At 48.0% G+C, this 27,197-nt stretch overlaps 7 protein-coding genes across 7 annotated transcripts; 2 read left to right on the top strand and 5 right to left on the bottom strand.

Annotated features, from left to right (window-relative positions):
* Positions 1-583: 583 nt before the first annotated feature.
* On the bottom strand, positions 584-2,994 carry FPOAC1_000548 (uncharacterized protein; the record flags this gene model as incomplete). Its single annotated transcript, XM_044845161.1, has 3 exons — positions 584-2,587; positions 2,639-2,836; positions 2,911-2,994. 3 exons carry the CDS (start codon positions 2,992-2,994, stop codon positions 584-586), a joined length of 2,286 nt encoding a protein of 761 aa, XP_044711077.1.
* Positions 2,995-3,923: 929 nt separating this feature from the next.
* FPOAC1_000547 (uncharacterized protein) lies at positions 3,924-5,393 on the bottom strand (the record flags this gene model as incomplete). Its single annotated transcript, XM_044845160.1, has 1 exon — positions 3,924-5,393. The coding sequence occupies one exon, from the start codon at positions 5,391-5,393 to the stop codon at positions 3,924-3,926; it is 1,470 nt and encodes a 489-aa protein (XP_044711076.1).
* Positions 5,394-6,839: 1,446 nt separating this feature from the next.
* On the bottom strand, positions 6,840-8,468 carry FPOAC1_000546 (uncharacterized protein; the record flags this gene model as incomplete). Its single annotated transcript, XM_044845159.1, has 4 exons — positions 6,840-7,217; positions 7,272-8,042; positions 8,103-8,341; positions 8,390-8,468. 4 exons carry the CDS (start codon positions 8,466-8,468, stop codon positions 6,840-6,842), a joined length of 1,467 nt encoding a protein of 488 aa, XP_044711075.1.
* Positions 8,469-16,070: 7,602 nt separating this feature from the next.
* FPOAC1_000545 (uncharacterized protein) lies at positions 16,071-17,066 on the top strand (the record flags this gene model as incomplete). Its single annotated transcript, XM_044845158.1, has 2 exons — positions 16,071-16,736; positions 16,797-17,066. 2 exons carry the CDS (start codon positions 16,071-16,073, stop codon positions 17,064-17,066), a joined length of 936 nt encoding a protein of 311 aa, XP_044711074.1.
* Positions 17,067-17,328: 262 nt separating this feature from the next.
* FPOAC1_000544 (uncharacterized protein) lies at positions 17,329-18,055 on the bottom strand (the record flags this gene model as incomplete). Its single annotated transcript, XM_044845157.1, has 2 exons — positions 17,329-17,475; positions 17,528-18,055. 2 exons carry the CDS (start codon positions 18,053-18,055, stop codon positions 17,329-17,331), a joined length of 675 nt encoding a protein of 224 aa, XP_044711073.1.
* Positions 18,056-20,502: 2,447 nt separating this feature from the next.
* FYU1 (putative UTP--glucose-1-phosphate uridylyltransferase) lies at positions 20,503-22,637 on the top strand (the record flags this gene model as incomplete). Its single annotated transcript, XM_044845156.1, has 4 exons — positions 20,503-20,604; positions 21,052-21,123; positions 21,209-21,285; positions 21,347-22,637. 4 exons carry the CDS (start codon positions 20,503-20,505, stop codon positions 22,635-22,637), a joined length of 1,542 nt encoding a protein of 513 aa, XP_044711072.1.
* A 2,630-nt stretch (positions 22,638-25,267) lies between these two features.
* FPOAC1_000542 (uncharacterized protein) lies at positions 25,268-25,820 on the bottom strand (the record flags this gene model as incomplete). Its single annotated transcript, XM_044845155.1, has 3 exons — positions 25,268-25,447; positions 25,524-25,550; positions 25,695-25,820. 3 exons carry the CDS (start codon positions 25,818-25,820, stop codon positions 25,268-25,270), a joined length of 333 nt encoding a protein of 110 aa, XP_044711071.1.
* Between the last annotated feature and the right edge of the window lie 1,377 nt (positions 25,821-27,197).

Below are 27,197 nucleotides of genomic sequence, written 5' to 3'. Positions count from 1 at the left end.
CCGACCCGGAACCCCGAGATACGGATGCATACATACTCAAGGCGAGATGAGGCAGCAAACTAAGAACTGTAAATACAAATCCATAATTGTCACCGCCCCCGAGGCAATTTGACCTCCACCCTTGGCTCCGGTTCTTATTCTTGATCATGGCCAACGAGCCTGATTCACCCGACAGACCTACCCCCTTGTTGCTACTTACGTACGGCGTTTAAGTGATTGATGCTCAAGATAGTAGAAAACATGAAACCAGACATTGGGGTGCTGGAAATACAGTTTGATAAGAGCCCGTCATAACTGTCATAAATTGACTAAATCATTTCGTCTCTTATGCTGACAGGTTGAGTCTTCTGCCCCTCCACGAGGCGGACGCGCAGCTGTAAACTGCTCCGCTCATCCTCCAATTCGCAGTCAATTTACGGTATTTGATAATTTCAGACACCCCAAAAGCATAACTGCCATGATAATTATCCACGACGCCAAAACTCCGGCCTAACATAATGAAAGCACCCGCCGGGTATCGATGAACCAGGAGAGTCCTGGGATGGGAAAGCAACAAAGGGAGTTCAAATCAAAACGCCTGGGATCAGAAAATGCATAATTTGCCCGTTTGCTCCTCTCGTGTCAACTCATAAGACAAGATATCGTGGTTTCGATAGTGCAGCATCAGCCGATATCGCCGTGGCATTGCTGGTCCTCCACCTCCAACCTTACCTCCGACATCGTCACCCGTCTGGACTGGACCCAGAGCCATCCCGTGCATGGGTCGTAGGGTTTTGCGATGTTTGGCCTCGTCAGATCCTGTCGGTAGCACCCACTCTACTCGAAATCCGTGCTCCCAGGTAATTTCGTGGTGCTCGTTAGGGCAAGGCTTTCGTGTTAGTGTTATGATCACAACCCGTCCAGTAGGTGACCCAATGGCCATGAGAGAAAGTTCAGGGGCCAAAGCAATCATGTTCAGCCTGCTTGTCGCGTGAAAGTGCCCTCGCAGACCGACATTCCGAAAGCGTCCAAACGTCAGTACGTCTGGGCAAACAACTCCGATCTCTGATGGTAAGTTTTCACTTGTCGATCCAGCGAATGAACGCAGCTCGATATCTTTCTCGTATGTTCGTAGCAGAAACAGCTTCTTCCCAAGATCTGCCAGATGAGCCTGCGGTGTCAAGGGATGTCGGTTATGCTCAGTGGATCTACTATTCCCCAGGAATTTCATCATGGGGATGGTGTCCCGGAGCGTTGGATGTACCGTGTTGCTATGAGGAAAGTATGTCATGTCGAGCTTGAAGGGGTTTGCAATGTCTCCAGATGTAGCTTCGTCCTTGTCTTTTTTTCCGTGTTGCCGCCCTTTGAAGTCGGCTTGTTTCAACGTCTCATCCCACGCATGCAAGTTATCGGGAAGACTGGCGGCCGACTTGTTATTGCCATGCTCCTGCGCATGGTAATGCGGGAAGTTAATGGCGCCCCAACCCGTAACAGTGGCAACCTCTGTATCAACTTCAGAGTTCCCATCTGTGTCGCCTTCCTCGTCGCTTTCCTCGGTGTCTTCAAATTCATCCTCACCTGCAGCGTCGCTTCCATCGCTGCCTAGTAGTCCTGTTCCATCCGGCATCGCAAACCATGGCTGGAATAAACCCGGCTCCCAAATAGCTGGGCCAGGGATGGTTGGCATGGCTGTGAGAGGAGGCGGGATCAATTGAGGGTTGTCAGGAATCTTCGAGAGGGCATTTCTAATGTTCACCAGGGGCTGCCCATTGCCCGCCGGGACGATTTCAAGTTGCTCTGTAGGTAAACCAAATAGCTCCTCCGTGGTTTTGACTTTCAAGAAATCCCCTTCGTCGAGGCTGAATATTCCCCATCCTCTAGACGGAGCAGGGAAGAACTCTTCACTCCTCATCAGAGTCTCGGATATCGGTCGGACCTCAATTGGGCCTACGTTCCCTTTCCAGATATCTGCAAGCCATGCGTTCCCCTTGACATCAACAGCACCGACACGCTGCGCATTACCCTTACGATCGTCTATGAAACAGACATTAGGGATATTGTCCGCGGCTGGAGGTAATCGGATCACAATTCGCCAATTTCGGGTCCGCGTTTGAATAGCTGGCTGCGTCGTTCGGGATACACTTGTCCTGCGACTCGGGGGGTTCTGGGTTAAGGCGAGGGCGAAGACAACCACTTCGTGACGATTCGAGCTGACAGCAATTAAACGAGACCTTCGATGCACAGCTAAACCCCAAGCTGATATCCCAACATTCTCATGAAAGAACTCCTTTGGGGTTGTTTGGTTTTTGTGCGACGTTTCGGTCGTACCACGACATGTGAAGATCCGTTTCGCTAGGTCCTTGGTATAGTATGCAACCACGTCGCCATCATCGTAGCACGCAAGGACTACTTCTTCCTCGCCAAGGAATCCGGTTGTCATATGATTTACTGTATGCGGCCTGGATTCATCGAGTGCACCTCCTACCACTCGAGCTACTTCGCTCGCTTTAGGTTTCAGTTGTAGATCAGGTTGGCCCGAGAGTGCTTGACTGGGGGCGGCGCGGGGTCTGTAGACGAATATTCGGCCTTGATATGCAGAGAAGTAGAGCTATGATTATCAGTCAGTATTGTGAACACAGTAGAGGAGAGATGGTCACACATTGTATACTTGGGAGAGAGCAGTCAGGTTGCCTCTGAACTTCTGCATGGACGGTATTAATCGGTATATAGATCCGCTTTGTCTCTCGTCGTCCGAATCGTTACCAGGCCAAACAAAGGGGACTTCGGAGTTCTGAGGATGCAGGCCCATGTTCAACCGCTCGCGATCGCGGACAGCGGCTTTGGCGCCATCGCCAAACTACTCATTCGCAAAGGAATCAGCGTCAGTAAAAGAGACACCCGCACAGAGATTCAAGTTCGCAAGAAACTAACCCTGTCTGTGGCGGTTTGCGCATAGCATTTTCCGACGGATATTGGCTGGAATTTGCGGTTGCCGGGTTGTTGTTGGTTTGCCATCAGCAAAAGTTGACCTCGACTGTACCTAGTCTAGGGTGCGGAAATAAATGATGTGGGAGCCAGTCTAAAGATGACATAAACTGACTCGCTTATTTCGTCTCTTTTGTTCTCAGCAGCCGAGGGTAATACCGGCAATATGATATGATATGATCTGATCTGATCTGATCTGATCTAATCCGATGTGTCGGAATGTTGTTTATGCAGAAGCTGAGTGAGTGTACAACACAACACGGCCAGGCCAAGCCAGGCTACCACAGTGCAGGCAAGAGAGGATCTCAGTTATCGGGTGCCTTCTTGGAAGGTCCGGTCCAATGTGAGCGGCTGAATTGAGCGTCGCGGGGTGCAGTGCAGCGGCACGTCAGTTCCTTACTGTTTACGTAGATTGTTATCGATAAGCAGCCCGTTTGGTACGCGTAAACGGATAATAGTCGCTACAAAACTGATACTGAATACTGTCACGATTAATATGGACTGCGTAAGAATAGGTAAATTCTAAAATCTACAGTTTGCCGTTTTAGGGTCCGACAGCGGGACAGGAAATCATTCTAGACTAGGTAGGTAATGTAAACTCTATTTCGATGTTTGTCATTTATCTACATATTCCTACCTAGACAACTGGTCATGTATTCTCAAGTAGATATTGTGGAATCGAATGCCTCAAGTCTACAACACATGTATGTCTTACCACAAAAAGTACCTTCAGTGTCTCAGTATATTAGTACTAAGCCAAACATGCAGCAAGTCACGATTAAGTGAATTCAACGCTCAATTCAGTTAGAACTTGGGCACACCATCGCCCAAACAACACACATCAACCTGAATGATATATCCATATAATATCAATTGCGCTATAAAGGTATATCCTCCAAATAAAACCCATCAATCCATTCTTATTTCATCCATAACATCAAATACATTATTCAACACGCTCAAGCCGCCATGAGCTCCAACATATCCTTCATCCGGTAATCGAGCACTGGTGTCTTCCAGTCATCCTGCAACAAGCCATATCTCTCGGTAACATTCCCCTTTGGCTTGCGTGCATTGAGTGCCCAGTATCCGAAGTCAGCATCCATCTCTTGGAGGAACCGCGTTAGATGCTGCCAGTAATTCATATCGCCAACTGACGGCTGCACAGGAGCGCCTATCTCACCAACCCATACCGGAGCAATCTGCTTCTCGAGAATATATGCCCAGCTGTGCCGCATTGTCTTTGCAAATGACTTGTAATCGCGCTGGAGGAATCGACCCTCCCAGCTGCCCCAGCCAGACCACGCGTATACATGTGCCGAGTACACTAACCGGTGGGCGACATCTAATAGAATAGGACGCTTGCAGACATTGGATAAATCGTTGGAGGATTCGGTTCCCTCGACTATCACAAGCCAGTCCCTGTTCATCTGAAGAAGCCGGTTGCCGCATCTTTCAGCAGCTGGTGCCCATTTGGACCACGGCATTGTTCCCCAAAGTCCGCGGATTTCGTTTCTCAGGTCAACACCAATGACGAGCGGGTTCTCAATGTGCGGTAGCATAATCGTCTCCCAATGTTGAATCCATTCTTCCTCGGTCTGTCTTACTCGACAGATAGGACCTAAGTGATCATTGGACCAGCCCGCATCACAAGGGTTAGCACCACAGCACCATGTTGCGCTGGTGATGTGGTTGTTGACGATAACTGCAATACCGGCTTTGGTAAGAGTCCCGACAATAGCGTGGAAGATATCCAGAGCCCGCAAGCCCACCAAATCAGGATTCGCGCGAAGGTGTTTCTCGTCAACAACTGGGTTTTTAATGACCAACTCGTCCGCATAGGGTAGTCTAACACTGTTGAATCCGAGCTTTTTGATGGTTCTAGCGATCTCGTCGCGATGTTGGATATCCAATCCTCCAGCAACGAAGAACTCATCGCTCGCGCCGTACCAGTTCACCGATGCCATCTTGAAACGACGGCTGTTTGCGTCAACTATATCCCGGCCTTGCGTTCGCAGTGGTAGTGTGTAGTTGGTGATCTGGAGATGCTCTGGCGGTGGAGGCAACGGGTTGTGACTGAAGCGCTCGCTAGCAGCATCTGGAACCCAGCTTTGGTGCAGCGCAGTTTCGATATTCCATTGATAGACATAGCCAACTCCGAGGAACAATATTGTCGCAGCCACAAGTATGATACTGCTCGGACTAAGTAGACAACTCCATCTTCGTATTCGTGTGCTAGTTTGTGCAGTTGTATCGATCTTCGTATCTAGTTTCCCGTCATCGGCAAAGTGAACGTGTCGCGCTGGTTTTCTTGTCCTTTTAGAGTATTCTGATCCATCTTGTTTTTTCCCATCATCTTCTTCCTCGATATTCATATTCTGCTCAACATCTGTCCAATCGCCCAGCAAGTGATCTTGTAAGTCGTCCATCGGCGACGTCGGAGAGCGGGGCCGGTTCCGGAAGGCCGACCACATGGCTACCACCAAGATGACTTTTGAGTTGAGCCTCAAGTCACGTTTCTGACCGAGTCTTATTGTATCTTTGAAAAATTGACAGATCAAGTTGTGTCTTTGTCGGTCCCAGGAAGAAACTATTAGATCGATTCTGATATATTCAAAACTCGATCCAGATGCTTTGTCAGAGTTGAGTCGCAATGTCTCAAGTTGCTATTATTTGTATACAACCTAGTGGAGATAAAGACCACAGTAGGACGAGATTAGATTGAATAAAGATAAAGACCAGCATTATAACGGCTGCCGGGAGCCTATTTATTATGCTTGAGCTCACTCACCGCGTAGTCATATAGCACTACAGAGTAATGATTAACATATTACAGATCAATCAATCCGATTGCCAAGTCTTCAAGGTAGTCTCATCTTCCGGCTCATCCGGAAGAGAATGCATGGCGTTGTGACTAAGAGAGCGTGGTTGATGGAGACTGGCCGTCAACTCACGCGACACGACATTGGATAGAGACCTCAATTTCGTCATTACCTGAGCTTGGGCTTATTCATTGACTAATCGGCACGTTGCATAGGGAAATCTCTTCTTGGTAGTGTATAATATTATAACTTGATATCTTATGATTAAGTAATTGGCTGTTATGATATTCTATAAAAATGCCATCATTTGGCACGTTAAAGCATTCACGGCGGGTGAAACGTGAGATGTTGAACGCATGGCGATCCTTGGCGTTTCGAGAAATCCCCGAATTCGAACACGATGATTCGTTCTCGGCCTCGGCCTCTGCCATCGCTCCTTTGCTTCCTAAATCCGCAACTTCCGGCACGTTGCAACACATGGGCATGACCCAGGTCGACAATTATTCATAGTCATTGACAATTGCTCTCGATCCTCATCGCCATCCCAGATCTACCGGCATGTGCGGAATCATCTCAGATCCGTAGCTCCGTCAATCCTCGTCTGTTCCCGCAGTCCGCTAATATAGTGTCCGAGACAGTGTCGTTCACATGGAGCCTCAGATCATCGTCATCCAACTCTTTTTCTTCTCTCGTGTCCCTGCACTGCAAGGTTGAATCGTACAAGCACCAACGTCTTGCGGTTGTGCTGATGGTTTTTTCACATCTCAAGTTCGAACAAAGAAAATACAGTTGCGGCTGTTGTCGCCGTCTTCCATCTCTTGATGAGGTTGTGCTTTCGGCCGCTGGTCTCAATCGCTCGGCGAGTGATAACTGACCACGCGATACCAGGACTTGGCCGATTGCGCATTGTTGGTACATGTTCCGGAAAGGCTTCGATTCTGCCATTGTTCCGGATGTCTTTTGATTATAAGAAAAAAAGGTTGGAATATAAATTAGTCATCCCTTTTAGGATGTTTTACTTTTGGGGTCTTTCGCTTCTGTAATCAACCCTTGTTATGTTCGGTTCATACCGAGAGGGTTCATCTCTTTGTTGTAGATCGGTAGTGGGGGCGAGTTCGCGTCCTGATTTGGCAGTGGCCTAGGGCTTGAGAAGGATCTGGCAGGCGCATGATAACGAGCTGTGCTGCCGAAGTAGTCTGGTGTTCTTCGTCCATCTTCTGGAGACTTTGCCGCTGGATAGATGGGTGTTACTGCAGTGCTCGAATCTCTTGAAAGCATCTCGTATGAGCGTGGCTGGCTCTTGACGTCGACACGCGCATCGACTGACACGAACTCCTTCTTGCTTCGGACGAAGGGTCGTTTGATCAAGTCGATCCAACCGTGGATCATAGATAATCGTCCCAGGAAGAGGACTAGCCACATACCGTTGAACTATCATACTGTTAGTAACTACTTTGATGAACGCATCGTTCATGGAACACATACCGCCAAGAGAAGAAGCACAGCTGTTACAGTTGCCTCGTTGATAACTAGGCCAGATGCCTCGTCGAAACACTCTTCCTTTTTGCCCTGTGTAAGATAAAGGCATCCAACCCAGTCATTTGCCTTGTCAGGATCGTCTGCAACGGACTGAACAACGTTGTCTTGGAAGACGAAAACTACAGAAAAGAAGATGACGTCGGCGATAATGATCAATACAATGGCGATTCCACGCCATTGGTGGGCGATGACACGGCGAACTCGGCGGTAAACTTGACGTGGGCTCATTGTCTTGACGCTATGCGTGTAAGTAGGCAGGCTGGAACCCTCGGAGGATGCACCATTGTCAGAAAGGGATGCCAGATAGACCTTGATACAGTAGCCAAAAGTGGCAAAGGTGATGATGACTGTTAGTCCAGCAAAGAGGAGAAGTGGAATCCAAAAGTCAGCCAAACTGTTCTCGTGGTTGATGTGGCATGTCTTGCCAAACCGGAACGAGACACCACTGAAGACGAGGGCCAAAACAATTCCCAGTGTAGGAACTCCCCAGCCGGCTGCTTGAGCAAAGATCATGAAGTTTTTGCCGACGAGGACTTGCCAGCAAATCTGAAGATGGAGAGATACCGATCTGAGGAACACCCACATAACACCCGCCCAGCCTCCTAGAAGAATAAAGGTACCAGAGGCACCACAGACTTTGCTGGTGTGCATGCTGTGCGGTGTAATCTCATTGTAGCATTGCTCTGGCTGTGCCACGAGGGGTACCACGAAGCCCATCTATATTTTGAAGGGTTAATTACTGTAGTCAACGTCTAAGTGAGCGTTGGTATCACTTACGTTCATAAGTAGAATGGCAATGGTTAGGCATATGCTCAAGTAATGTCGGTTGGTTTTTTCAACAGGGAGGCATGCCCATGATAGAAGTAAGAAAAGGCAACATATCTGGCTGGCGAGCGATACCCAGTTTGCGACTGAAGTTAATGTCTCGAATCGTTCGGGGTAAACCCAGTCCGTCATAGGACAAGGTAGGCAGCACACAGTACTGCCTATTTGTTTGCAGAGCCGGCCATCGATAACTGCATTTGTTAGGAATAAGACCTATATCCCAGATTCAGCTCACTTACATCCACCCTCGTTAGGGAATATAGCGGCATCATAGAATGGCGGAGGGCACATGTTAATACCCATTGTTGTGTTAGCCATGATGAAGAATAGGCAGGCTTGCCGTGCCAATCCGATTTATCGATAGTCCAGCCAAAGATACCCAAGCCCAAGACGTCTACAATCGAGAGTTGTGCTTTTTCCTCCGGTACCAGTTGGAGAGGCGTGATAATCGACGTTGAATCAGTTTAAAGCATAATAGGCGTTCCGTTGACGAAAGTTCGAAAATGTGTGACAAGACGGCAGCGCCGAGATAGTTTCGAGAAGAGAGAGAAAGGTATGACAATAGAGAGAGAGAGATGTACGATGATGATCAGAATATTATACAATAAAACTTGTTAGAAAAGTGTCACAGCAACACTGTGCAACCAGCACTTAGACTCATGAAACAACCTGCGAATTCAGAGTCACTCATATGGAGAGGAGGGCAGACGGGACATATAAGCTCATGGGATGAATGGAGATGGAGGGAGATCTCTGTATGTACTTGACCAGGACCAATACGGGGCCCTCGAGCACTGACAACGGGGAATCGAGAACGACACTTGAAGTCAAGGTGGAGGCAGCAGGGTTGTATGCTTTGCCTCTCTCAAATACCCCCCTGTCATGTTGGAGTCTGGTAGGGTTTCCTGTCTACCTGCATCTCGCCCATCTATTCGGAGCATCCTGGATCAATACATACATAGAGGCATGGCGAACCAGGACTAGGGGCAGTGAGCAGGGGCCAATAGGGCCCTGATGGAGACCAAACCAAAAGAGTTGCAGGCGCTGAGACTGCTAAGCACCAGGACTCGACGTGCGATTGGGGGAGCGGGCGGTGATGACAAGCGGGCGGCGTCCAGCAATGGAAGAGGACCTGAATGAGTGAGATACAGGGATTGTTGAAGTTGGTAAAGACCCACTCTGCCGTGCATCGGTGCCGTCAAAGTGCAGAGTCTGGGCAGAGGAGAGTGAGCCAAAGAAGTACCTAACCTAATGTGTGCCCTCCTTCGCAGGTACGTACGCAATACAGGCGAAGCTTAACATAGACGAGGGTCTCCAAGTGAGTGGAGTAGAAGTAGCACATCTTCCAAGAAGCTGTGGTGCGGATGCCTGTCGTACCTGGCGTGCCTGGACGTGCTAATGTGAAAGGCGGAGACTCAGGGGTCGTCGATGCATGTCTTGGATGTCCCGACACACCCCTGCCACTTACCTTACTCGGGTCTTTCTGACTCTCTGACTCTTGAATTTATCCACAGGGCTGCGGATGAACTCTTGGAGCAAAACTTGAGCGTTTGTTAACAATAGGGGACGGTAATTAATCAATCTTAGTAGTACGTAGTATGTAGCCCAGAAGACTGGTAATTCCACAGCCCAAGAAAACAAATAGGTAGGTAAGTATCAGGTATGACGCTATTCTAGCCCCTCGCACCCTCACAGGTGACTAAGGTCCGTGAGTCTGGGCGTCGTGGTAGATCTACAGCGGTCAGTTATCAACAAATGCCTCGACAAAACAAGTGCATCGAGAATTGATTATTGGTGGTTTCTCAACCAAACAACACCTGTCGGTGGAAGCCATAGCACCATGTATGCAACATGATGAATCCTATGAGCAGACCAGTCATTATTGTTTACATACACTCGCATTTCTTATCAATGGATGGGATGTTGGTCTAGCTCCTGGCCCAACCTTGAATTGGTTGGTACACTACACTGTTGAAGACCTGAAGGACGCCATCTTTTCATTAGCACCAAAATGACAGGAGAGCTTAGAGAGACGGACTCCTGCCAAGCTTTGTTATTTATATGTGAAGAGCACGGCTTAGCCGCCCTTCGGTCTGTGAACCAATGTGGAAGTGTTTTAGACCATCTTGTTCCGTGTGCTTTTCGAAACGTGACGTCCCGACAACAAAGTCATAGCGACGCCGAGTCACGTTAATGATCAGTGTAATTAAACGCACAGGAATTTCTCGAGTCAAAATCATGTTAGGCCTCGCGCCACAGTTCCCCAACACCGCAGACGGTTGTTGGCTAGAGGTGCTCTCGGGACTTGGAGTCGACCGTGCTTCGTTTCAAAATTTGGTAATACGGCAATGATGGACCTGGCTGCTGTGATAAGTCGTGGAGGCTGAGCTGAGACCTGCTGTAGATTAAATTGAGCTGACCCGAAACAAAGTGAACTGAGCGTGGTGTAACCAATCCACTGACTGGTCGGCAACCAATAAGAGAAGTACCGATCTCGTATGCGGGCAATTCTTCTCCATGACTCAACAGAGTTGAGTTGAGCGCTACAGTTCAGTTCAATACGACGATGCTATTATGGTATGTAACAACGGTCAAAAATAGGTGTGGTATAAGGTACGGTGATATCAGCAATGTCTCGGGTAAAAATCAACGTCTGATGTTTTCTTTTTGTTGTTTCGTGAGTGGGAATTGAATTGCACAGGGATTCGGATTGGATTGACGGGCAGGCATCGATCTGGTGGGCCTATCCCTCTCCTTCCCCCGGATGGTTATCATTCATCTGTCCACAAAATGTTTCTTTCCACTGCGACTGCCATACTTCACAGGGCAAGCAGGCAGTGGAGTCTATTCCATTTGTCCAGAGGCAAGTTAAACTGTCTTTCATTTCTTGAGCCAAGTTGTAACGCTCTCACCAATCATCCCATAAACATTTTCCTTTTTAATTGATTCATCAACATCCAACAACGAGCCCTACAGTTCTATCCCAAACAATTATTAGCGAAAAAGCAAAACGACTCTTGGCCAGTAACCTTCTAATCTATCGCCTACGTACAAGCTCCAATCTAATATCTCAACGTCTTTTTCAACGCTCGTCATTTGCCGCATACGAAAAGCCATCATCGACAGATCACAAGCCTGCGCGGCAGCCTTAACCACTAACGGTCTCTCGCTCACAGTTCGCTTCCAACACTGTCTTGGGGGACGTGACAGCTGCTGTCTCTTTGTCTTTACTGGCTTCTCGGCCCTTCTTGGGCCCTTGTCGATCCCTGGTCAGTCACATCCATGGGCGGTTCCCTTGTCCTGGTCCCTGTCAACTCTGTTAGTGTTAGGTACTGCTCGGTTTCTGGCTTCGGGTTTTTGTTGGTTGGCTCTTTTTTCGCCACTCATCAATATCATCACCTTGTTACTCCTTCCAACAACGTATCTCGACTTCTGATTTGCGTGTTGGTTTTTACACTCTGCGATATATCCACTATCATCAACTTTGTCGGGTCCAATCGCTGTCGAAAGAGGCTTCCCCAAACATATGCATCTCATCTTTTACATCACCAAGCATGAGAAAGCGCGCATCGTTAACACCTATCTTATGCATATATATCATCGGCCACTATCATCGACCCAAATACTTACCATCATAGTACCTACGCATGCTGCGTTTCCCACCACCTGAAGCTCGCCAACTTCGGCCAACGAAAATTTTCTTCAGGGTTCGGTTGGAAGGGTACCAATGGCAGATCTGAAGATGCACGCAATCGAGGAGCATCAGCTTACATCTTCCACCTGCATCCATCCATCCACCCACCACCACATCAGACCATGTTCCTGTGCTATAGCTTCACAAATAACTTCCCAATTCGTCTATGGCATATTCGTATACGGCCAAGCGTCATCGTCCTCACTGTCACCACCGTAATCCGAACAATATGTTACCTTGACAAGAACATGACAACTTGCCTCATTCATGAAGCAGTCAGCAAGTAGGTAATGCCGTGCCTTACAGGTGCATTCGATGCAGGTACTGTACACCATGGTGCATGCTCAGGGCAGCTCACTTCACACCATTTTGTTAGCCACTTACGCTGTACCTGGTTTGCAGAGTCTGCAAAGCTGATGGTGTGGTGCTTTCCATTTCTGCTTACTACTGACTTTAGGTTCTCTCGTACGATGTCTTTCACAAAAACGTTGAGTAAAAATGCAACCACCAGGTATCAAACTCAACTGTTACTGCATCGCCCGCAGAAAGCTTCACGTGAAACTCGTGAACAGAATCTTATTTACTGAGAGGTGCCAGAGTCTGACTGGGACACTTCGCAACAGGTCCACCGGCTGCGAATACTATGGTGCTGTCAGCTCCTCGTAACACGTACAGTCATCCTTTCAAGTCGAATTGCCCTTTTGTACTCACTCCTGTCGTCCCCGCGATCCTTCCCCAGACGGCTCAGCATCCTCACATCCGAGTTCCTGGCTAGTGCCTTTTGAGGAACAGTGAACACGGGTTATGCTAGGCTATCAAAGGAACTGTTTGCTTGTAAGTGCACTTCGGTGATGGTGGAGAGGCCCTTGGGTCATTGGTTGGGTACGGCTCAGATGCCTATGCCAGATATAGCGCGTTTTCTCTCGGCTCACACATCCACGGATAACGGCAACAAGGTGTGCTTATTTTATCTGGTATGCCATGCTTCTACGTTGCTCGCAGCCTGGCAACCCTTACAAAAGTCAACAGAAATATTCTCCGCTGTAAAGAAGGTTTCGGATTCCTCCCTTGACATCTGTCAAAGACAATGGATACTACAATAATTGTTTATTGGTAGTGTTAAGGACCAGGAATCTCTTACTGCCTCAATCGTGGCATGATGCCATGCCTTATTAGTAGTTACTTAGTCAAAGAACCTGGGTTTGATGTGCCGCATGCTTGCAGGTGCGTGTCTGCTCCGGCCCTTGCAGATATTCCTCCCGTCTCCATAGATAGTGGATATTGTCCTAATTCGGGAAGCATTCAGGGGAATTGTCTTGCAGGAAGCCGTCCCCGGTTCATCAATGTACGTATTATACATAATGTCGCATAAAGGTCAACGGAACAATTGACCCAGCTGACAGGTAAGATATAACGTACACCGTCAGAAACGAGGTCTTTGCAGAAGGAGGTTTTCTTGGCTACTACGTGCTGTCTCCGGTCTCCATCCGATGGATGCAATTCGCAAGGTCGTTTCCGATTCGGAACTGTTGCATCTTGTTGCGTCTGCAACCCCATCTCTCACGGAAGTCGAGAGGTGGGTAGTGCCGTATATTTTAACCGGAGTGGCACAGCAAGAAATACTGCAATACTCGGATTTGAAATTTGGCCATGTTGGTTTGCGAGATGATTATCCATACCGGTCAGCCAGGCAGTCCAGGATGTTCGCGTGGTCATTATCCTTTTTTCGCACTCTCCGGGCCAGATGGATACTCTAGAGCTTTTTTGAGCGTCTAGTGGTAAGGAAGAAAGATCTGTTGTTTGCAGTTAGTTGGATACAAAGCAAAGTGCAATTAAAGTTACATATGGAACGCGGAATGGAATATTCCGGACTAAAACATGAAACACGCGGATTACGCACGAAACTGAAACTGACCAGCCTACCAAGTTGCACTGACCTCGATTAATTCTATTAACAGCGAAGCTGCCCATGACACGGCCTTCAAACCCACAGCATAGCTTCTGTCCTAGCCAAACCATTGTACTGATCTGAGCCTGAATTGACTCGTCCAGTTTGATGAGGGAGCTAACTCTATCTGGCACGTAAACCCGAAGGATGATTAAACTTGGGTGTTGGTCTTTTCTGTGCTTTTTGCGCGGCGGCCCGGTCAGCTAAACACTTGGAAGGCGTTTTACTTTGTCTACTAGTTTCGTTACGGTCCTGCCAGATTGCTATATACAAATCTGGGCAACTTCGCCGTTGTGGGCTAGGGTTGTCCGTACGTTCGGGCACTATTGACACGAATCCTACGGAGAAGTTAGTTAGTTGATGCTACTGCTCCTCACCGTTGTGGAGGAGGATTCCATTTGTGCTGGAAATCGTCGGGTAGCATCGTATACGGATTCTGCCGAAAGGTTCGGCGAGAGAGCCGCAGCGATATGATCTTCATTATTGATCGTTGTGGTAGCATCAGTCCAATGCAACCTGGGGGGGTTACAAGGTGCCAACACGGCCTTTTAGTCACTCATTCTATAGACTTAGCGCTGACAACTGTTGGTCGAATTCGAGTGTTACTTTTGCTAAATTCTGGAAGTTGATGGTGCTGGTTTACCGCGTTTTCGAAAAAGCAAGGACCGGCCTGGAGACATCGTCCGACTACGTCGTCGCGTTTCATCTCTTCCTATTTCGTTACTCCACCATCAGGACCTCGTCATCGTGGTCGTTGTCGTCTGTGTTTCAACCGCGTAAAAAATAGCTTAGGCGACTCTGGTTCTACTGCTAAGCGAGATAGATAAGCAACAGCTTAACTGTGGACTCATGGACGATACGGCCGTGGGTTAAGGCCACGGACCCTGAGGATCACCCCAAGGCTACGCTATTCATATGTCTTATCCGCAATACTGTCAAGCATTTGCAGTTGCCTTATACAGATTGGTCTTCCGAACGGCTATAAGTGTTAACCCGATGTTCTGGAACCGAATGTCTTTCTTCTTCTTTTCCCCATCGGAAATGCGACTTCAACACGCGGCTGCGTGATTTTACGAGTGCCTGAGCTTCCTCATACGACCACTTGGTCCGAATGGGACTCGAAACCTTGCGAGCAGCACAGGGCTACAGATTGAGAAGCGAGACAGGGCTGGCTCGGTCCAAATACAGATGCAGGTGCAAGTGCATGAGAGCAGCCCCAATACATGTTTGAAACCCTGGTCCTAGACCAAAGGTCCGAACGACGGAATGTTGATCCTGAGAACCGCTGTGGTGGGTGAGAGGATGAGGATTGTGCGAACCACGGGAAGGATGCCGTCACGGGCGGCTTTTTGAAGTTGAGATGGTAGTATATCGGTGACAGACGGTTTGAGGTTTGTATCCAGTTTCAAACTGTGTATATCAGCAGGTTCAGCATAATGCTTCACTTCACAACTAATTGTTTCCGTACCCTGGGTGGATCGTCAAATGTATTCCACGGTCGCCATTGTTTCGTCTAAAGTTATCGACATGATCTGAGGCGATGGTTCATCATGAATAGTTGATACTGGTTTCCAGAGATACTGACGAAATCTCTGTTGAAGTCGAGTTTGCGAGGAATATTGGATGTCCAGTGAATGTATGTAGGGTAGTCGACTGTCCAATGCATCACGTGACATACTCATTCACATCAATCAGACAAGAGCGATGGCAAGTACCTGGAAAGACGAAAGAAAATATTGGTATTGGGATACTACTAGGTGAAAAAAAAAGTATTGATACGTGGTTTCGTCTCTCCCTTATTATTAGCTGTATCCGAATGTAAGTCGTAGCAAAAGGATGATGATTTGATTTTAACACAATGTTTGTCTCAAATATTCATTTAACAGTGCTACAAGAAACGACAACTCGAGTAATATCGTGAAATGAATCTCACATGATGTAAATATAAATGCGTGTATATTAATCAACGATACTGTATGACAAGCGCTGGTGATGTTCTGTTGTCGGGTCGTGTAGACAGACAGTTTTGGATGAGGCTTGCCCCGCTGCTGTTTGTCATTCTAGCTTCACAGAGTCACACAAATGACATAACTCTGTACTCCAGAGTCAACAACTAAACAAACAACCACCAATAGAAGCATTCGCCAAATCAGAAGAAATCTGCTTCGCTTCTAAAACCACGGGCTTCTTGCACCGCGCCGTGTCGCGTTGTTACCGACTGCAAGCCACTTGTTGTCAATTCGCTCAGAACCAATTGAGTCACATCATATCATCAGCCATGGGCAAAGAAACTCCTCTCGTCTCGTCGCGGCGGCTCTCCAACGCTGAGGGCGACCCAGTCGCTATGGTCCGCGTGCGAAACCTCCAGACAACAATACAAGGCCCAAAGGATGCCTGGGGTCGAGGTTCAAAGCAACAGCCTTTGCTTATATCTGCAGAGGTCTCACTGACACATGCGTTCCCCTCATCCTCCGCAGACGACAAGGTAGACTCTGACACGGTGCACTATGGTCTTCTGAGCAAGTCTATTCTCAGCACTTTGGAGAAGTTGCCAAAGTCAGCCTTGTCACTGAGTGACGTCTTGAACAGGCTCTGGGTCGACCTCACTGGTTTCCAGTATACCGGCGTGAAGGACCCTTCTGCTGAGCAGACAAAGGCTTTCCTCCAGACTAGCCTCATCCGACGTCTATCAGTCTCGCTAGTTCTCCCCAAGGCATCATTGATGGGAAGTGCCATCAGGCTCACTGGCTCGTGTCTCTTCGTTGACTCGGCCATTACGGCACGAAGCTTGGAATTGGGCTTGGAAGGAATCAGGGTGCCTACGCTCATCGGCGTCAACAGCAATGAGCGAAACGCCAAACAAGTTGTCATCACAAACATCAAGATCGATGAGTATCAGACAGCCCATGATAACTATGCCGTTATAGAGAGCATTATCGTCGATGTGAGTAAACTCCAGATGGCCGATCCACCACCACCCATGCACTGACACATACTTGTACAGGCCATGTCAGAATCCTCATTCGAAACTCTGGAGGCTTTGGCAGCTAGCCTTGCTTTCCACATTGCCAGGGAACTGAGGACCAAGCGAGATGACTTTTATGGAGAGATCATTCGCATTGGCCTTGAGAAGCCCACAGCTGTGCCACTTGCCGAAGCTGCTTGTGTTGAGTTAACAGTAAAGACTGAGGATGTCAAGATTGAGGTGTCAAAAACCAAGGATGTGAGGTTTGACGATACAAGGAACAAGGTTGCAGGTTCAGGCAAGTCGTAATACAGAACGACACCATCTTGGACACTAGTCAGAAGCAGGGGAAAAAGAAAAGTCGGCAATGTATGAATAGGATATTTGGGTCACGTTCTGCCTGGCATGGTATTTTGAACTAGCCACCGGTTTCTTTCAACAGTTTGCACATGTTGTACATAACGCAAGATAGCATTGATCAAGTGTATGGCCTATTCAACATTTAGGCATACCTTTTGCAACCCACCACGTACAAAGCACTTTTGATGAAGCTCGCTGCGTCAAGTCGTACTCACTTGTTCACTTCCATTCCTGCTCGGGGGACATCGCCTTTTGTAATTTTCCGAACAAAGTCGGGATCTGGGTTGAAGAGCATCACATGTAGATGCTGGATGGCATTCACTGACTGCAGACCCTGCCAGTTTCTGAACCAGAGAACCTATATTCATGAGTTTCATAAATAAAAGGATACCGGGGGCAAATAAACGTACACTTTCTTCTGGGACATGTGCTCGAAACGTTCTTGTCACGAAATCATCGATCTCTTTTCTCGCCTTGTCCGTCAAATCGCCTGTTGCAGGGTCCTCCTCCAGATCGAACTTTGTCCAGACCACAAGATGCGCGATTCTCGGGTCTATTCCATACGGAGCATCGTTCCATAAGATCTTGTAGTCATCCTCAAACTCAAAGGGTGCTCCGCGTGGCTTCACAGGAGGTGTCCATCCAAGACGATGCTCAAGGAGGAAGTTGGCAACACTGCCGTAGGTTTTCTTGAGATAAAATGCAAACTGCTTATAGCGGCGAAGCTCTGAAGGGATACGCTTGAAGAGCTCTAGGCGGTTTGCTTCGATGATTTCGCGGACCTCGTCCCATGTTGAGATGTGGTATTCTTCGTCTGGCGTGGAGAGAATGCCCTTATCCTTTTCGTGTGTAATGAGAAGAAATTCAGGACACTCATCTGTTCTCTGATCTTCTGGGATATTGTAGTTCCAAAAAGGGAGTGTTTCTGCGCTGCCCATGGTTGCTGTAGCTAAGTGTGAGGCGACTCCTGGTGGGTGGTATGGGGTGAAGTTACGGTGTGAGATGAGCTCGGGTATGTCGATAGTTAGGGGTTAGAAAAAGGCGAAAATGAAGCTGACCGAGTCTTGGACAGAAGTTGATTTGGTAACTTCTTATGCGTTTATACTGTTTGTCAAGTCGGCGCTTGGAATGCTCTTCATCACGTAGAAAGGCTTGCGTGTGGTTGATTTACTTGGTTAAGAGGTTGGATTGATACATTGTTCTGTTCTCCACCATGTTGCACTAGTCATGATGAGGGGACATGATAAGACAGGGCATATGCAGTTAACTATAAGTTATACGGAATTTACTTATTCGAGTTTGATTTGTTGTGCAACTTGAGTTTTAGTCGTATACTTTTTATCGGACTATTTCGGTCTGTACTTTGATTCATAGTCTAACGTGCTCATGATTTATAGTCTAACATATTTATGATTTCACTTGACTGCCATCAAGTAATCAGGCGGGGTATCATAATGCGGCGCTCCACCAGACTGCGGCGTATGGAGTAGTGAGAGAGGAGTTAGAGGTCCGAGGAACCACAATATTGGGCATCAGCATGATTTACATGGTGGAGGAGCTATCAAGATGTTGACCTCATATCTACGCTGCAATATCTCGAGTATGTAGGGTAAGCAGACTTCTTGTCCACTGCCAAGGCCACGTGGAGGAAGTGGTCGACATGTCAAGACTTGCATATGAGGATTCACTTACTGAATGATAGAGCGGGAGAGGCGTATTTCTGTGTTACACAGGATTGTAGTTGTATATTCTTATCTGTATTTCTGATTCAGTATAAACATGACTGCTATCTCGAGTTGTGTCAAACATTATCAATACAGGATCGACCGATGCATAGTTAGATAGTGTCGAGACTAAGCATGGTCAACCTTATTGCATCCACTCTTGCCCAATTTCGACTGGGCCTAGACTCCATTCTCTTAGCTCTGGTTAACCAATTGTAAAGCCACGAGATACTTCGCGTGAGGAGAGCTGCGGGAGCTTTGGCCTTTTTTGTCCATGTCCTCACCGTTGAAGGGGAAAGTTTGGGGCATTATGACAGCAAATGTAAGCTGGTTGGGGATGTTACCTCACCCGCGGGAAACAGATTTTTTTTCTTTCTCTTTTAGTAGACTGTTGAACGAAAAAGAGGCATTTAAGATTGAGCGGTTTGCTGCATTGGGTAAGAAAGTGGCAATTCAATGAGCGATATCATGATGAAAAGGTGGTGTACTTGGACCAAAACTAGCCATCCATTGCCATGATACCACATTTTTAGTTCCCGTCAAAAGGGTTTTCTTCAGGGTGGTATGGAGTACAGAGTCGTTTTGCTTATGTTTCCGTCTTTATTAGGAGAATCGTACATGGGTTTCTGTAGTATCATATCGGCAAAGGACCGATCTCGAATTCTCTCTTTTGCCCATCATCTCGACTAACTTGGTAGTTGGCTGCTAATTATATACTGACTGTGGCGGCAAACGGGTCCCGGATCCTAGTTCCTGCTTGCTGTTGGTGTTGGTGTTGGGGCCCGCTACAAGGTGAGAGATGAGATGGAGATGAGAGAGATCGTTAGTTCAAAGTGGTGAGTTGGTGGGGTTTTAATTCCCGTCCAAGGTTCGCATCAGAGACATAGTAGAGACGGTAGAGAAATGAACAATTACGATTAAATCAATGTACGAGATGGAATAATAACAAAAAAGGAGAAACGAAGCACTATCATCAAAGCCACCGCCTAGAAACTATTATTGTACCCAGACAACGGGTACGTGTTACCAGCCTCCATTCCCCCCAACGGCCAATAGTTTGGCCTCGACAAAACATGGGAGTTGAGCGAGCTGGATCTAGACGATCAATATCACCGAGTATCTACGGTAAACAAATAGTGAAGGGGGTTGTCACCGCAACTTGGCTCATTGTCTCTGGTCTCCGGTACCATACTGGCATACAAGAAAAAGCGCCATACAAATGTCAATTAAGGACCTAACAAAACAGATCAAAATTTAAAGGGAAAAAAAGTTCAACGTCACTGTTACGACTTTCTCAGTAGAATGATGAAAGAAAATAAAAGGGACAAAGTGTTCTATTCTTTCTCCAACCAAGTGACCGACTTATTTTGTCTCTACAGGGAACAGCTCCCTCGCCACCCCCACCAAGAAGATGCAATCCATGGACCATGGCATGGGCAACAGCAGACGAGAGCTGCAAGCCAGGGCATCACCGCCCCGCATCTGCTCTCCCTCCCCTTTCCTATTTACCTACTACCCGTACCTCATTCCTTAACATATCTACTTGCTTCTCCTCTTTCTTCTCTTTCTCTCCATCTCCATCTCTCTCTTCTCTCCATTCATCTCCATTGCTTCCATATTGGTTCTTGTCATACTAATTCTCCCCTCATAATTTCTTCACAATGGCCAATATCATCAAGAGCGCGCTGCCTACCCACCTCAAGCCCAACACCGGCGATGAGCAGGGCAACGAGCGTCGTCATGGCAAGACACGCAGTCACATGGTGAGTCTAGCACAATCATTCACTCTCTTTTGGTGGTGTTGTGGAACAATGCATTCTTTGGGAACTCATGAGGACGTGAATATGCATCATGCCATGGTGCTTGTGCCACCCACCTACCAACGGTGAACCCACGTCTGTTTTCAAAGCTTAACAATGACCTGCAACTGCCTCTACAGTGATGCCAAAAACCTTGCCATCATACAGAAGCAGCTGTAGCAATGAATAAGCTTCGGATTCATCGAATGAGCATTGTATCAGCCACAATGAATACAATGGCAATACGCGCATATTCACTCCCCTCTATTGAGGCCATTAGAGCGACCAGACGAGAATGCGAACTTTTGCATCTTTCCAAAATTATACACCAGCCAAAGGACTCCAGAGACCCGCGATCAATTCTGTAGAGACAAACCTTGTTTTCCGTCATACTAATCCATCATGCGTCAGGCTTTCGAGAACACGTCGACCAATGTCGCCGCCGCCCAGATGCGAAATGCGCTGACCAACCTTGCCGAGACCGTCAATGACCCTGAGCAGAAGAAGGCAAGTTAAAAATCAGATGGGTGCTTTCTGGTATCATCCCAAGCTAACCAATTGTCTGCAGCTGTTCGAGACCGAGATGGACAACTTCTTCGCCCTGTTCCGACGATACCTTAACGACAAGGCTAAGGGCAACGCAGTGTATGCTCACCCTCTCCCGAACAATTATATTTCAACCCGACAGTTGCTGATGATAGTGTAGAGATTGGGATCGCATTGCTCCTCCCGCCCAAGGCCAGGTCGTCGACTACGAGGACCTTGCCAACACCGAGTCTGTCCAGTTCCTCAACAAGCTCGCTGTTCTCAAGCTCAACGGTGGTCTGGGAACCTCTATGGGTTGCGTTGGCCCCAAGTCTGTTATCGAGGTTCGTGATGGCATGTCCTTCCTCGACCTTTCCGTTCGACAAATCGAGTACCTCAACCGCACATACGACGTCAACGTCCCTTTCATCCTCATGAACTCGTTCAACACAAACGACGACACTGCTGCCATTATTAAGAAGTACGAGGGCCACAATGTCGACATCCTCACCTTCAACCAGTCCCGGTACCCCCGAGTCTACAAGGACTCTCTCCTTCCCGTTCCCAAGGACAACGAATCTCCCATCAACGAGTGGTACCCCCCTGGTCACGGTGATGTTTTCGAGTCTCTGTACAACTCTGGTATTCTCGAGAAGCTCCTCGACCGAGGCATCGAGATCGTCTTCCTGTCCAACGTAGACAACCTGGGTGCTGTCGTCGATCTCCGCATCCTCCAACACATGGTGGAGACCAACGCCGAGTACATCATGGAGTTGACCAACAAGACCAAGGCTGACGTCAAGGGTGGTACCATTATCGACTACGAGGGCTCCGTTCGCCTGCTCGAAATCGCACAGGTTCCCAAGGAGCATGTTAACGAGTTCAAGTCCATTAAGAAGTTCAAGTACTTCAACACCAACAACATCTGGCTCAACCTCAAGGCTATTAAGCGTGTCGTGGAGAATGACGAGCTCGAAATGGAGATCATCCCCAACGGCAAGACCATCCCCGGTGACAAGAAGGGAGAGTCCGATATCTCCATTGTTCAGCTCGAGACTGCTGTCGGTGCTGCCATCCGTCACTTCAACAACGCCCATGGTGTTAACGTCCCCCGTCGACGATTCTTGCCCGTCAAGACTTGCTCTGACCTCATGCTTGTCAAGTCTGATCTTTACACATTGAAGCACGGACAGCTTCAAATGAGCGCCGCCCGCTTCGGTGATGCCCCCTTGATCAAGCTCGGTGGTGACTTCAAGAAGGTCTCAGACTTCCAGAAGCGAATCCCCTCCATCCCCAAGGTGCTGGAGCTGGATCACCTCACTATCACTGGTGCCGTCAACCTCGGCCGTGGTGTGACACTCAAGGGCACTGTTATCATCGTTGCCACAGAGGGCAGCACTATCGACATCCCACCTGGATCTATCCTTGAGAACGTTGTCGTGCAGGGTAGCTTGCGCCTGCTTGAGCATTAAAGTTGGAGCATGTTGGAATTTGTGCGCTTATGTCGCATGTTGGCTCTAGAGTTCCCATCGTCAAGGCCTTTTGGAGTGGATAGGATAAGATGGTGATACATTGGTAGACATTTTAGCAAATCCTTGAGGAAAGGATGTTTGTGCTATAGCATGGAGAATTGTCTCCGCGTCAGGTGTGGTTCAAGGGAGTCGAATTCTAGCGTCGACTTCTACGCTTGGGAACTTTGGAGGATACACTTTGAGTATGTACGTACTTGGCAAAACAACAGTAGCTCGCTACCTACACATAGGTGCAGAGCACATTTTAATTGAAAAAAAGGCAATGACAATTTCTTGATAAACGAATAGTTTCATGAAGAGCCGTTCCATGTGGATGAAAGACTCATGATGCGTGACCAACAAACAGGCCAACGCCAACGCCAACCCGCAAACGTTAGCACCGGCTATTAAGCAATTGATTTTTAACTTTTCTTCTACTTCTTTGTCGTTAGTGGTATTTCTCCGTTGAAGGACTGAGTTGACGCGGCCCATGGCCACAAGCTTTAAACTCATTTCGTTCTTGATCTTAACCTTAAATTCTTGTAAGTAGGCATTTACAGTTCACCAGCCTTCTCTGGCCGAACCTTCTAAAAGGCCAGGCATAACAAACGCCATTGTCCAACGGGCGCACATCATGATAGCGTTGAAAGAGAGGAAACAGAGACGTCTAGGTATTTCTCCCAAGCTTGAGATCGATCGCATCTCACTATGATCTTCGAGTGGCTGGGTGGCTGCCAGTTGCAAGTTGGTCGCGGTCAGATAACAGGGTCAAAACAACAGTTTGTTTGAGAGATGAGACGTAGTTGGGTCGAATGCTCACATACTGGTCTGTGGACATTCTGGGGGAGGCTGGAAAAGACCCTGCGCAAGTGCCAAAGAGTATTTTGACTTTTGTATGAGTTTGGACTCATCATGGTCGACAACCGAGATGGGTGCGGTTATCACGGAAAGCAAACCGTAGTGAATGAGTGAAATCAAAGGACTTGGATCGGCGCTCATGACGTTCCATCAGTGAGGCATTTCATTTCCTGCGATCTTCAATGCCGAGCCGGGGTCAATGATAGCCTCGAACGCACTTTGCACTAAAAGAAGTTACCCATCTCCGCAAGGTTTGAATACTACCCTGAAGAAAGAAATCAAACTTCGGGGGCCACGATGGTTTCTGGAAGGACGAAAAGATATTTTCAGCGCGCTTGGATTTACCGAATGCCCAGCCGGAGAGTCAACGTCTAGAACAGTCATAGGAAATTATGGTATAAGATAGAGGATATCAAAGATAGCCCACGATGGTATCGTGAAAGCTTGGCTAATAATGGCGGCCTCTATCGGCCAAGGCTGTGACTATCATGAGGATGCTCAGAATGGTGTAGTCCGGAGAGGGTGGCCCCGTAGCTCCACGGAACCAATCCAGACAGCCAACAGCAATGCACGTTTGCATATTGTGTGTGGGGTGCTAGTGATGTTGGTTAATGCGATGTCCGGACCGGCCTGGTCTGGCCTACATGGTCCTGAGTCCAGCATGCCAAAAGTTGGGGACCCCAGCCTGATATCGTTTGGTCGGTGCAATGCCTGTATTCGATGTCTTCTATGACCAGGAAGTGTTGCAAACCCCGGAAGGCTCAACATTCGTGCATCGTCCAAGTGTCTTTTGCGTGATTCACTTACACCGCACTTACACCGCACGTACTCTGTCGGTTGACGACTGTTTCTAAACATCGGTAGCCTGAGGAAAGAAGAGACAATGAACCAAGAAATAAGGTTCTGTCTCAGTTGGAACATTGTGTGGTCACACTCCGTTCTCGGATTTGTTGATGAGAGAAATACCTTGACTTCCTAACGATTTCCAAGCCACAAAGACAACGTCAACAACAAACATACCGATTTAGAAACTGGTGCGGTGGCCAACGAACCATATTGGTTCATGATGCTGTTGTAGAAGGCTGGAATATACGCTATCATCAGCAAGGCTGCGCCATGAGGATTGGGTTAGTGAAAAGAATGCATAGTACGAATGCTCTTGCGTAGTCCTTCCTCATGGCTCAGAAGCTATGCCAAGTTTTGTGGAATGTGTTACAATGCATGCTCTCTTGCTTCCTTGAAAGCTCGAACCAAAATGCGAGCAAACGATGATGGTGTCGTCAACAGCCATACGCCTCTGCCTTGCTGCGCTATATGGTAACTATTTGCCAATACTCTGATGGCATGCAATCATGGGCCAGTGAAAGCCTCGCATGAGTGGCCATATTTGTTTGTTGTCTTTATTGCTCAACGTTCAGCTACAGCAACGTACATATGGCGCACGCCATCAGCGGGCAATGATTCACACTAATTTACATCTGGACGTGCTGTCGGTAAAGACTATCCACGGATGATGCGCTGTAGGCGCCTGAAAATAACAATCTCTGGTCTTTGTGGCCAGTAGCGGGGAGTTGGTTTCGAAATAACCAATGCCGAGAACGCCCCATTTCATCAATGTTTCCAAGAAAATTTGCAAGAGTCATTGCTGAACAAGAACCCCAAGTGCTTGCAAGAAAAAGACATCGATTGAAGCTGGCTATTGGAACTATTGACAAGCCAAGGGGGCAATGTCATTAAAGTGGTGCCCGATAAGGAAAGGTGAGGAGCCAGGGAGGAAGGCCAGGTTCCCAATAGCGGCAAAGCATCCAGACCGCTGTGGACGAGAGAGGATCGATAATGGCAGCAGCCGACATGCTGAAATTTCCCGGATGTTGAGAACCGTTGGCCACAGCCCACAGGGGTCTTAATATCCGCTATTATCGAACCTCCTATCATAGTACAGCATGCTTCATAGGATGATTGTAGGGATAAAGCATTGCTTGCATGTACCAATGTGATGTTAGGGAATGATAACCTCTGTTATGTCTCGTTAGACCAACTGTTTATCTGCTTTGTAAGATAAAAACTTGTGACGAGATACAGGCCAGTTTGCAAAGGCAATACATAACAGAACAAAGACACGGCTATTTTGCTGGATCGCATTGCATCGGGGAGGCTTACGACAGCTTGTCTAGGATGCCAACCTAAAATCATGGCGGCTATCGCTTCTCGCTGGGTACGTAGGGTAGGCGAAGGGGTGCCAGAAAATCCGACTAATTGCGAGTGTGATAAAAAATAATGAGACATATGATGCAGTTTAGTCCCAGGAAAATGACCATGCTATTTCGTCGATTAGCCTCTTAGCACCCTAGTTTTTGGATATCCGAGGGAAAGGTAGGGTAGCTGGTCTGACCTCGCCCCAAAGAATAGGTGCACCACCTCCGGTGCGCACCGGAGAACCGCGCCGTGACCACTTGCCGGACTAAGGCAAGGCTGACAAACCCTTGACTAGCATGGGGATGTGGTGGAATTGAGAAACAGAAGAGAGATACGCATGGATCAACGCTCGACTCATGACCAAGCGGATTGAATTTCCCTGTTTTGCGATGTACAATACTAACGTCAGAAGGTATCCATCCGCTGATAGCGAGGAATTGCAGGTATGTGCCTAGGCAAAAGATTGAGAGGTAATCGGGGGCAAGGCAGTCAAATTGTGATGGATCGAGGTCGCATATCACTAGTGATGCTTGATGGGCGCGTGCCCGCTTTGGCTGTCAGGTACAGCACTCCAAGAGGTTGTTAGTTAGTCCTGCAGGTGGAGCTGGAAGATCCTTGGAGGAGCGAGCATTGAACTGCGAAGTGATGAGTGCGCCACAAAGGGCATAGCGCTGGCACGCTCTTGGACGCTAGGCCTGCATGGCTAATTTCCTCAGCAAGGATCTGACATGATCCGTTCTGGTTTGGGCATTGCAACGCCGTGGCTGGCCTGCCAGTGGATGGAATGTGATGATGTAGCGAAATGGGCCAAGCAATTAAGGCATGGGTTTAGGGGAGAAGGAGATGGGATCACTGGAGATAAGCAATGTTATTGGTAGAATGCTCCACTTGTGGGTGAAAGAGCACAGGGACCATGGTCAAGTGCAAAGAATCTGAAGCGAAGGGGGAAAGGAAGGAAGGAACTAAAGGAAAGGAGAAGGAGGCACATCACTCAACATACAGTACAGGGCAATTAGGCAAGTACCTCCTCCAGTTTCCTTCCGTAGGGGATAATGAATGGATTGGGGATGCTACGCCTCGCCCGTGCCTCCCACACCTCTTTCTTGGCCTTTCACCACACACCCCCTTCATCCTATTAGCCTCCACATCCATTGACCTGGTCTAGATACTTACCTAGGATCCAAGGTCTCGTGGGATTGATTAGGTTGGTATCCGTAGAGTAGAGTAGCGTAGCGTTTGATTCTCAGAGCATCCTATCCCCTTTATTGTTATTACTATTGCCATTCTATTGTCACTAGCTCTCAGTTCCCTTCATTATAATAAGCCTCCCTCCGTCTGTTCATTCTCCTTCCTTTTCCCTTCTTCTCCATCAACGCAGTCTACCTCTAGTCAATCGCTACCTCGTTGTGCCTCTTACCTACCTTAATGTAAGTTGAATACTACCCTCGGTCTTTCCCTTGCAAGGCA

This window comes from Fusarium poae, chromosome 1 (genome assembly GCF_019609905.1).
Source record: "Fusarium poae strain DAOMC 252244 chromosome 1, whole genome shotgun sequence".
Lineage (NCBI taxonomy): Eukaryota > Fungi > Ascomycota > Sordariomycetes > Hypocreales > Nectriaceae > Fusarium > Fusarium poae.
Note: the sequence above shows the minus strand (reverse complement) of the source record. Positions and strands in the feature narration are given on the sequence as shown.